A 10477-nucleotide genomic window follows, 5' to 3' on the forward strand; every position below is an offset into this window, starting at 1 on the left:
CTTCCCAGAAAGGAACATGGTCATGTCGTGGTTGTTGGATTTGTTTCCTCAGTACTCCTCCCCTACCCCAAGAACCCTCCTCTCCCCCTTATTGTATGGCTCACAGTTCTCCGCCAGTCCTTCCTGTGTCTGACCCCTGCCAGGCTGACCCCCCAATGTCATCTAGGAGCCGTGAATGGGTGGCAGAGCAGACTTGCCTGGTGGGGACAGGGCTGTGGAGAGAAAGAAGCAAACAGAAGGCTGGGAGCTGATGGTCAGTTCCCATGGAGTCCCATTGGGAAGGTGGAAGTGGCTGTTCACCCAGGCCTTTGACGGCTCTGACAGTGAGTGGGAGCAAAGTTCCTCTTCTGTGGTCATTCAGCCCTCTGACCTCAAACCTGGGCTTCCGGTGGGGCTTCTTCTCAGTCACGTGACACCAAAGTTGGTGACTCTCTCACACCTAAACTCCCACACCCACTGAATTCTCTGCTCACTCACAGGAGTCCAGATGCCCTCTGTCTCTGTGATGTGGCAGTCACTTCTGCTGGCCCTGCTGTGGGCAGTTGAGTGGGTACAGGGAATGGGGTTTGGGAAACTGAGCGAAGCTGAGTCTAGTTCCCTGACACAGTTCCAGAGTCTGAATGGACAAAACAAGCTGGACCTGCGGACGCCAGTGGAGGTGCAGGAGGGTCTGTGTGTCCTCATTCCCTGCTGTGTCTTCCACTCCAACTTGCACTCCTCCAACGGCTCTGTCTTCGGCTACTGGTTCCGGGAAGGGGCAGATATATACCACGATTCTCCAGTGGCCACAAATAACCCAGATCGAAAAGTGCAGAATGAGACCCTGGGCCGATTCCATCTCACCGGAGACCCACAAAAGAACAGTTGCTCTCTGGACATCAGAGATGCTCGGCAAATGGACACGGGAACGTACTTCTTCAGGCTGGAGAGAGGGTCTTCTGTGAAACATAGCTACACAATGGACCAGCTGTCTTTGCATGTGACAGGTAAGGAATGAGCTCACAGCCATGGGTTCTGAGGCCCCCAGGCACAGCCAGGATGGGATCCCCTGCTCCTTACCCTAGAAAAAGATGTTGGGGACAGGACGTGGGCTGGCTGGAGAGGATGGCTGGCCTGACACAGAGGTTGCTTTTTGAGGGCACTTGAGGTCACCAGGGCTTGAGCTTCTGTCATTTTCCTCCCTAGCTCTGGCGTACAGCCCTGAACTCCACATCCCAGAAATCCTGGAGCCCGGCCATCCCATCCGCCTGAACTGCTCTGTGCCCTGGGCCTGTGAGAGGGGGACGCCCCCCATCTTCTCCTGGATATCAGCTGCCCTCACCTCCCTGGGATCCAGGACCACACTCTCCTCAGTTCTCACCCTCAGTCCTCGGCCCCAGGACCATGGTACCAATGTCACCTGCCAGGTGAACTTCCCTGGAGCTGGTGTGACTGTGGAGAGAACTGTCCAGCTCAACGTGTCCTGTGAGTGCTGGGTCACAATGGTAGGGTCCCTTAGAACAGGGGTTTATGCAGGCTGGGGAGGGCGGGCTAGGAATATTGGTGCTGGATTCCAAAGCCCAGAAGTGGAGGAAGGCAAGAGGACCCCTGACTGCTCCCCTTTTCTTTCTAATTTTTTGTGGGGAAAGTACTAACAGTCACTTCCTCCCACTGAAAAGTAACATTCATGTCTGTCTGTCCAGATGCTCCTCAGAACCTGATGATCAGTGTGTTCCAGGGAAATGACACAGGTAGGGACCTCTCCTCCATGGGGGATGGGGGTGAGGACAGAGTCTCCACCCTGCAGAGAAGAGCGGGTCCTGCAGAGCTCAGGCAGGTGGAGGCTCAGGACAGGAGCAGGGCAGTAAAGTGGGACGCCCCCACTCCTCACCCTACACCCTGCACAGGCCACCCCACTCTCACCCAGGTGTCCCATGGCCTCCTCCTTGGACACTAGTTAGGGTGACTGTCTCTGGAGCCAGGGCTGCGTCCTCATCCCACACCCTGCCCTCCTTCTCCATAGGACCTGAGCCCTCCCTGCTCCCTACCTTCCTTTGAGCATGCAATGTCATTTTGTGAAATAACGAACAAATGATGAGTTGCAGTCTTCTAGAGATTCTGTAAGGAAAAAATACAGACTTGGTGACTTACGCATGAAGATTATTTCCCAAGTTCTGCAGATTGAACGTGCAAGTTCAGGGTCTGCCCCATTCAGTCCCTAAAGAAGATCATAGGTGACCTTCCTCTCCCTTCATGGCCTGCCATGGTGGAGATGTACCAAGCCAGCTCCCTCTGTCTCTTCTTCTAACTTCACCAGTCCCATCTCGAGGGCCCCACCCTCCTGGTGTCACCTAACCCTGATGTCTTCCCGGAGCCCATGTGTCCAAATACTATCCATAGGGTTTAAGTCTTCAACGTGTGGATTTTTAGGAATACAGACATACAATCCAGTCCATAGCAAAATTTAATAAGAATAACGATATGATAGAGTGCGAGGTATGTAGTGTGCTCTTCCTCGCTGCTTGGAACTCATCCTAAGTGTGCTAACTTGCTTTCTTCCCTTTGTTCCTCCCTTTATTTTCTAGAGTGAAATGACTTGTAAAAAACATCTAACTGAGCATTTTAAAAAATAGAATAAGGTCGTGCTCCACGTCTACTGTTTCTCTTTCCTTGGCCATCCATGCACAGATGACCTCTGCATAGACACTAAACACAAGCATCATCCTACATCATTATGACCTTTTCCCCTTTCCTGCTGATTTTTTTATTTTATAAATTTTGTTAAGATATATTCATTATAGGAGGGACTCATAGGGACAATTCTGATTAGACTTATATTGTACATTAGCTACATCGCCCCCATTGTCTTTCTTCCTCAACCCCTCCCCACCCCACTTAAAGCAATTGCAAGAGGTTTCTTAGCTCTGTTTCATATTAGGAATATGAAGTCCATCTGCCATATAGCCCCTCCCACACACACACTGCACCTATTTTACAGTCCCGTTTTTTGTTATTAATATTTAAGTTGATGTTCATAGCGGTGTCTCAATGCATCCTTACTGTGGGTGTGCTTTACTTTAATCTGTTCAACCCCTTGCATTATAACTTTTATTTGTAGCTTTTTTTAATTCTGTCATGGTGCTGGAGATTGAATGCAGAGCCTTGCACACTGAGACAAGTGTTCTACCTCAGGGATACACTCAAAACCCCTTTATTATTATTTTAAATAAAATGTTCATTTTGGAGTAATTTTAGATCTACAGGAAAATTGTAAAGATGGTACAGAGAGATTCCATAAACCATAACCAAGTTTCCCTCATCAAAACCTTACGTCTCCCTGGTACCTAAGTCACAGCTAAGAAAGTGACAGTTGTACACGACTGAGTTAGACTTGCTTTCTTTCTCAAAATTAGTGTGTCTTGGAGCTCTTTCTATATTTGTACATAGGAAACCTATGGCTCCATGGCTTTCCAGTTACAAGGATGTGATACCAGAAAGAGTTCACCTGGTTCTCCCTCGTGGAACACCATGGTTTCCTGTCTTTTGTTCATAGAAATAATATTTCAGTAATAACTTAAGTGAACGTTTCTCACATTTGTGTGCAAGTCTATAAGATGATTTTCTAGAGAAGAGAGCTCTAGATCACAGGGGGAGCTTTAACTCCTGCAGACACTGCCACGCTGCACTGCATGGATTTGTCTTTCAACTCCACGAACACTGGGCTCCTTTCCCTGAGAAACACGCCTTTTCCTGCTGCCATTATAAGTGAATTCACTATAGTTTGAGCTCATGTCATCATTTTGTGGATAGGCTAGAAATCTTTCATTATATTTAAGAAAATTTTGTCTGACTTTGTGAACACTTCCCAAGTGATTTGAACAAGGACTTTTCTAGTAAGTAGACCAGCTTTGTTAGTTGAAAGAATTTACGTCCAGGGTTAGGCACAGTGGCTCACGTATAATCTCAGGTACTCAGGGGATGGAGATTAGGAGAATTGCAGTACAAGGCCAGCCCAGGAAAAAGGTTAGTGAAACCCATTTCAGCAAAATAACTGGGCGTGGGAAGCATAGGTAGGAGGCTCTCATTCTGAGAACTGCCACAGGAAAAACTCAAGAACTTATCAGAAAAATGACTAAAGCTACAGGGCTGGAAGTGTAGCTCAATCAGTAAAGGCCCTGAATTCAAAACCTTCCCACTATGAACACACACACCACACACACACACACACACACACACACACACCACACATACACACTACCACACACACACACCACACATACACATACACCACACACACACACACACACACACACACACACACACACACACACCACACACACACAAAATGAGCTAGAATTTGTTCAGCTGAGCTCAGAGGAGCTTAGAGCTGGCCCCCATGGCTGACAGGAACCCATGCTGGATCTTCCCTGGCCACCTCCCTCCTCTTCTTCCTGTTCCCCTTCAGCCATCCCCCTCTAGGAAGTCCTCCTCCTCCTGATAGGCCAATTGGGTCAACAGTGGGATCTCTGCCATACTCAGCTCCACCACAAAACAGGTCCTAGTGGTCACAGTGCTTGGTGCAGACCTGGTTTGGGGTATCTTTCCCCAAGCTGTGAGCTCCTCAGACAGAAGTAAATTAGACAAGCCCAGATGAAATGAATGGCAAACTACTAAAGACAAGCCAGGCATCTGAGTGGCACAGATGGCCAGGACAAAGGGTGAGAGGACCAAGGAAGTTCAGAAGGCCTTGTGTGAGCTCTTGGAGAGCTGCGTGCTGTCATTGCTCTCTCCCCATGGTTCTGCCGTCCTTACAGGATGAGCCCATCAAGTCATGAAAGTGAAAGATAGACCCACATGGTATGAGTTGAAGACAGAGCCCAATGGGCCTGGGCTCAGCCTTTTCTCTGCCCCCCCAGGATCCAAAGCCCTGAGCAGTGGTTTATCTCTGCACATCCAAGAGGGCGAGTCCCTGCGCCTGGTGTGTGTCCCTGACAGCAACCCTCCTGCCACGCTGAAATGGATTTGGGGGAACCGGACACTGAAACCCTCACAGCCCTCCAACCATGGGGTTCTGGAGTTGCCTCAGGTGGGGCTGAAGGACCATGGAAAATACGTCTGCCAAGCTCAGAACGTGCTGGGCACTCAGACAGCCTCTGTGAACCTCATTGTGCACAGTGAGTTGCGAGATACCTGGGGGTAGGACACAGGTCCTAACCTGAGGGAACTCCTCAGATCTCTCTCTGCCATCCCCACAGACCTGCTACAGCTTCTGGATCCCTTCTATTCCTGAGGGTGCTGAGGGTCTGCATTGCAACTGCTCCTTCCAAGCCTGACCACCCTTCTCCCTGAGCTGACATCTTGGGGAGGCAGTGCTGAAGGAGACCAGTAGCAATGCCCCCTTCCCGGTTACATTCAGCTCTGCTGGGCCCTGGGTCAACAACTCCCTGAACATCCACGGAGGTCTCAGCACTGACCTCAGACTCATCTGTGAAGCCCAGAGTGACCACAGGGCCACAGTGGCACTGTCTTCCTGCTTCTGAGTCAGGGAACTATGAAGGGCATGGCCTGAAAAACAGGAGACTAGAATCTGGATCCTATAAGATACTGGAGTTGAGAGAAAGTGGTTGATCCAGGACTAAGGGGAACTAGAATTCAGGGTCCTCCATCCTTTGGCTGAAGAGGGGCAGAGGGGACAAGTGACTGCTGTCACACAGAGATATGGCAACAAAGGACCTGGTACTGATGATGGTGGGCATTCTCATCAGCCATGGATTTGAGAAGGTAGATGCTCAAATACCTGATGAGGAGGACTGGAGATCACCCTGCTCTCTCTCGTCTGCAGGGAATCCAGAACCCAGGAAGGCAATGGTTCAGGGGGTCATCAGAGGAGCTGGTGCCATGGTCCTGCTTGCCGTCTGCCTCGGCCTCAGCTTCTGCATGTGAGTGATGGCTCAGGTTGGTGCAGAGGCTTCATGAGGTGGGGTGCACAGCTCAAAGAATCACCAAAACTCAGAGCCAGAGGTGGAGCACCCTGGCGAGACGATGAAGCCAGGGGTGGCTGCATTTAGGTGCTGTCTCCTGCCACCTTGGCCACGTGCCAAGTGCATTGCCAACTCCTGGCTCCTGGGCACAGGAAGATGGAGCTTCTAATCTTGTCATTGTCTCTGAAGTCATGCAGCAGGCCTCATACCCTGCCACTAAACCCAACCCTTCTGAGCTCCAGCACCCAGCCAGCCCGGCTAAAAAGCCCTTGTCTCTTTCCCCAGAGTGAAGACCTGCAGGAAGAAATCCAGGCAGAAAGCAGCGAGTGGGGATGGCACCCATCCTGAGGTGAGGACCAGCTCCCTGGTGAGTGGGGTGGGTGTGAGTCCATCTGTGTTGCGGCTGGACACCTGGCCAGGTGATCCAGGGCAGCTCCCTCAGCATGGCAGAGCTGAGCATCTATTCCCACAAACATCTCCTTCCCCTCAGGTTTCCTGCTGCAGCCACAGGCTGGGGACCCAGGAGCTGCCTTCCCTTCATCCCCTTCATCTCCCAGAGCCCATGGTTTTCCATGGTTGTCCCTTTCTCCTGTTAGCAAAGCTTTTCCCAGTACAGCCCCTTCCTGACAAGCCCTCTCCTTCTCTCACCTGGACCCTGCACTGGCCTAGGCTCCCCAAGATGAGATTCCAGAAGTTAAATCCCAAAGCAGTGTTGGGGGGTGGGGGGAGTCTCCCCTCTACTTGATCCTCATGGTTCAGGTCAACACTGCCCAATACAATGGAATGTCAGCCCTGTATATAATGTAAAATGTTCTCTTAGCTACATTTTAAGATTAGATAGAGCAGGGCCTGGTGGCAAATGCCTGTAATCCCAGCTACTGGGGAAGGGGAGGCAGAAGGACCTCCAGTTTGAGGCCAGCCTGACTAAAGTTAGCAAGACCCTGTCTCAAAACCAAAATACAAACAAAAGAGCTGGGGTGTAGCTATCCACAGTTGTCCACAGAGGCGAGGTGTAGGATTCAGTGAGATTCCTTACAGATACAGGGAATTAGGATTAAAAGTTGTTGGGTTGGGGGTGTGGCTCAGTGCTCTGCACAAGTCTATCACTCCTGAGGCCCTGTGCTCCATCCGCAGCACTACAAATAAGAATTAAAGTACAAATGAATGAGTGGAAACATGACCTAGTGAAGACTCGGGAATGAGGGTGAAATGGGTAAACGCATGAGGCCCTCAAGCCTGGAAGGTCTGTTCTGACGCCCTTCTCTCCCCCACTGCAGGATCACCTGAATGCATCCGAGTCGCACAGCACCCCATCCCACCCACCCCCTGTGGGGGAGCAGCCTGAGGCCCATTACGCCTCCCTCAGCTTCCCAACCCCAAAGTCCACCAGGCCCCAGGCCCAGGTCTCCAATACCACTGAGTACTCGGAGATCAAGATCCACAATTGATGACGGCCATCCCTCCAGCCCCAGCTCTGGCTGGACCCACAAAAAGTCACCACTGAGGAAGTGCGTGTACATAGGGAAGTGGAGTTCTTTGAGGTGGGAGAAGGTCACAGAGATTCCTGGGGTTGAATCCACGCAGTGTTACCTCAGCCGAGGTTCTGTGCCTCCTCTGTGAAATGGGGGTGATGTTCATTAGGTACCTTAAATAGGAAAATCCTCAATTTGTATTGTTAAGTGCTTTGCTACGTGTGTGACTCTTTATCCTACTGCCTCACGAGGACAGATGAAAATATCTTTGACTCCATTGCATACTTCTTTGCTTGACTGTGCATTATATTAAAAGGTAAACCTACTTTTAAGTGTATCTCTCTTCCAATACATCCACCTCACACAGGATGGCTATGCAGAGTACAGAGGTAACATATAAAAGGCTTCCACTAATCAGTAAGAAGTCCACAAGCCAATGGAAAACGGTGTGTTCAGATGGCCAACAAACATACAGAAAGCTTCAGTAGTTAATCAAGGAAATGCAAACAAGCTACACAACTACAAATTGGCTAAAATGACAACTAATGTCCAGGTTATCAGTTGGTGAGAATGTAAAGCTATGCAGCCCTCGTGCACTGTGGGCTGAGTAGGAATTACAAAAGTGATTCTCACTCTCTACCAACACTGACACTCAATTCATCAATTTTACTCCACCATCTTAAGCTCAGAGTCCCAGACACACACGGGAGCATCAACACACCCCAGCATTAACTATTATGATAAAAACAAAGTCCAGGACTGGTGGAGAGGCTTAAGCACTAGAATGCTTGCCTTGCAAGCATGAAGCCCTGAATTAAAACTCCAGTCCCACCAAAAAATAGCAACAACAACAACAACAAAAAAAAAACCCAAAGTCTACACAAGAGCTTGTCAACAGTTCACGAGTGAATACATCACACAATGTCTTCACAGTGGAAGAAGCAAACACCAACTCCATGTGACTCTGTGAACCTTGCATAGGCAACACTGAGTGACAGATCCTAGGATCACAATACATGCCATGAGATGTCATTGGCACAAGGTTTAGAAACATGGAAGTGGAGTTGGTATTACAAGTCCTGATACTGATGACCACTGTGGGGTGGCAGCGACTGAAAATGGGCTAGTAAGGGTCTTCTGGGGTTCCTATAAGGGTCTGTTTTTTGTTAGCATACATTAATAATCCAAGGTGATTTCATTTTGATAATTCCACAGATGTGTATGGTGTTATTTGAGTGAGCTCACTCCTTCTATTCTGTGTCCTTACTTGTATTTTTTCCTCCATCTTTTTCATATTTAGTGGATTTCACTATGCTGTCATCACACATGTGTGATGTCCTTCCATCCTCTTCCTCCTCAAACCCTCTCTTTTCTGCTCCACAGAGACCACCCGCCCCCAGCAGTCGCAATTTCACATGTCCTGTTATTACGGGACATCGTTTTTACTGTCATCGTTTTCCATCTACACCTGCCTGAGTGAAGACATTCGGTTTTGGCTCTTGATCTCAGCGTGATGGTCTCCACTAAAGATCTCTTCTTTAACCTGTGTAGTAATTGCTCACAAGTATTCTGTCTATGGAAAATTGCTCACCAAGACACTTTTGACTTGTGCCTTTTCTAAATGAGTGTCACCCTTCAATACAATGCACATTAATATTTTAAATGTCGTCTTTGTGCATAGTCGTGTCCTGCATAACAACCTTAGGACTGCGGTGGACAGCTCCTGAGCTGGTATGCACCATACAACCCAGGTGTGTGGTGGCTCCACCATGCAGGTGAGTGTCTGCACAATCCATGACATTGACACGGTCACTAAAGACCTAATGACGCATTTCCCAGAATATGTCCCATGATTAGGGGTTGCGTGGCTGGATCCAGTGCTGATCGCCAAGCCGTGAGCTCCACCAGGGCAGAGATTCTGCTTGTCCAGCTCAGTATTTTCAGGGTCAGCCTTGGACATAGCCATGGAGTCACTCAGTAAATCTTTGACACAACTTGAACTCAAGCCAAGTGGATGACTTGGCTGGAATATGCAGAGGCCTACTGTTACTAGTCCAAATCTCTCTCCTGAGCTCTCTCTCCATGTCCTCCCAGGCATCACTCTCTGAACCACTCAGAGGGCTCCTAACTTCCACGCATCCCACACTGGTCTCCTCTTGTTCCCTCACCTGACTCTCCTTCAGGTTCTCCATCCAGGGATGTGAGGTGCTCCATGTGAATCATGGCCCTTGGTACCTAGTCATGGCTGACTCAGCTTGCTTGAGCTTCCATAACAAAGTGCCTTGAACAGAGGAGTTGATGAACAACAAATTTATTCATCATGGTCTAGAGGATGGGAGATGGAGACACTGCAGCCAGTGTCTGCTGGGGGGGCTTCCTGGTTCATGGATGGACCTTCTTGTGTTGTCACCTGGCAGAAGGGGACTCAGTCATTCTACAGCATGGGCAGGGAGAGCACCACACAACTGCGTTTAGCTCTAAATCACCCTCAGACCTGACACTGTAGCACTGTGAAACAGGCCTTCATCTTTCCTCAAGGTTCTCATCGCCAAATAAGAGTTTTCTCTGCCTCCTTCCTCCTCTTCCTCCTCTTCCTCACTCTTCCTTCTCCTTCTACTTCTTCCTGTTCTTCTTCTTTCTCCTTCTCCTCCTCCTCTTCCTCCTCCTGTGGTACTGGGGTTTGAACTCAGGGTCTTGTGCTAGGCAAGCAATCCACCACTTAAGCCACACCCCCAGTACTTTTTGCTTCGCTTATTTTATAGCTATGGTCTCAAGCTTTTTTGCCTACCTTGGACTGATCCTTCTATCTATGCCTCCTATGTAGCTACGATTATAAGCCTTGCCCAGATTTTCTGTTGAGCTAGGGTATGGCTAACTTTTTGCCTGAGCTGGCTAGTAACATCCATCCTCCTAATCTCTTAAGTATCTGAGATTATAGGCGTGATCCACTGAGCCTGCCCTGAACCACTTTTTGAATGTCATGAGTGTGAACTCCCCTGGTCACAGCAAAAATGCCTTGACCCCAGTGATGAAGAAGAAACAACC

At 49.2% G+C, this 10477-nt stretch overlaps 1 protein-coding gene across 2 annotated transcripts; it reads left to right on the plus strand.

Annotated features, from left to right (window-relative positions):
* The first annotated feature begins 444 nt into the window (after positions 1 to 444).
* LOC141410492 (sialic acid-binding Ig-like lectin 13) lies at positions 445 to 9066 on the plus strand. 2 transcript variants are annotated; one of them, XR_012442714.1, is made up of 8 exons: positions 445 to 986; positions 1186 to 1464; positions 1683 to 1730; positions 4896 to 5153; positions 5822 to 5918; positions 6246 to 6309; positions 7238 to 7468; positions 8816 to 9066. XR_012442714.1 is itself a non-coding variant. In XM_074058104.1 (7 exons), exons 1-7 carry the CDS (start codon positions 488 to 490, stop codon positions 7406 to 7408), a joined length of 1416 nt encoding a protein of 471 aa, XP_073914205.1. In that variant the 5' UTR covers positions 445 to 487; the 3' UTR covers positions 7409 to 7758. The 2 variants fall into 2 exon arrangements, 1 of the variants encoding a protein (XP_073914205.1); XM_074058104.1 differs by lacking the exon at positions 8816 to 9066 and having other exon boundaries at positions 7238 to 7758.
* The last annotated feature ends 1411 nt before the right edge of the window (positions 9067 to 10477 follow it).

Source organism: Castor canadensis, chromosome 16, assembly GCF_047511655.1.
Source record: "Castor canadensis chromosome 16, mCasCan1.hap1v2, whole genome shotgun sequence".
In the NCBI taxonomy this organism is placed as follows: domain Eukaryota; kingdom Metazoa; phylum Chordata; class Mammalia; order Rodentia; family Castoridae; genus Castor; species Castor canadensis.

What these genes read in the sequence shown, in the direction of transcription:
- LOC141410492 (XM_074058104.1), top strand. Translation starts at nt 488, where the DNA reads ATGCCCTCTGTCTCTGTGATGTGGCAGTCACTTCTGCTGGCCCTGCTG. An exon ending in GTTCCAGGGAAATGACACAG is followed by an intron (nt 1,731 to 4,895) that starts GTAGGGACCTCT and finishes CTGCCCCCCCAG; the next exon opens with GATCCAAAGCCCTGAGCAGT. An exon ending in GGGATGGCACCCATCCTGAG is followed by an intron (nt 6,310 to 7,237) that starts GTGAGGACCAGC and finishes CCCCCACTGCAG; the next exon opens with GATCACCTGAATGCATCCGA.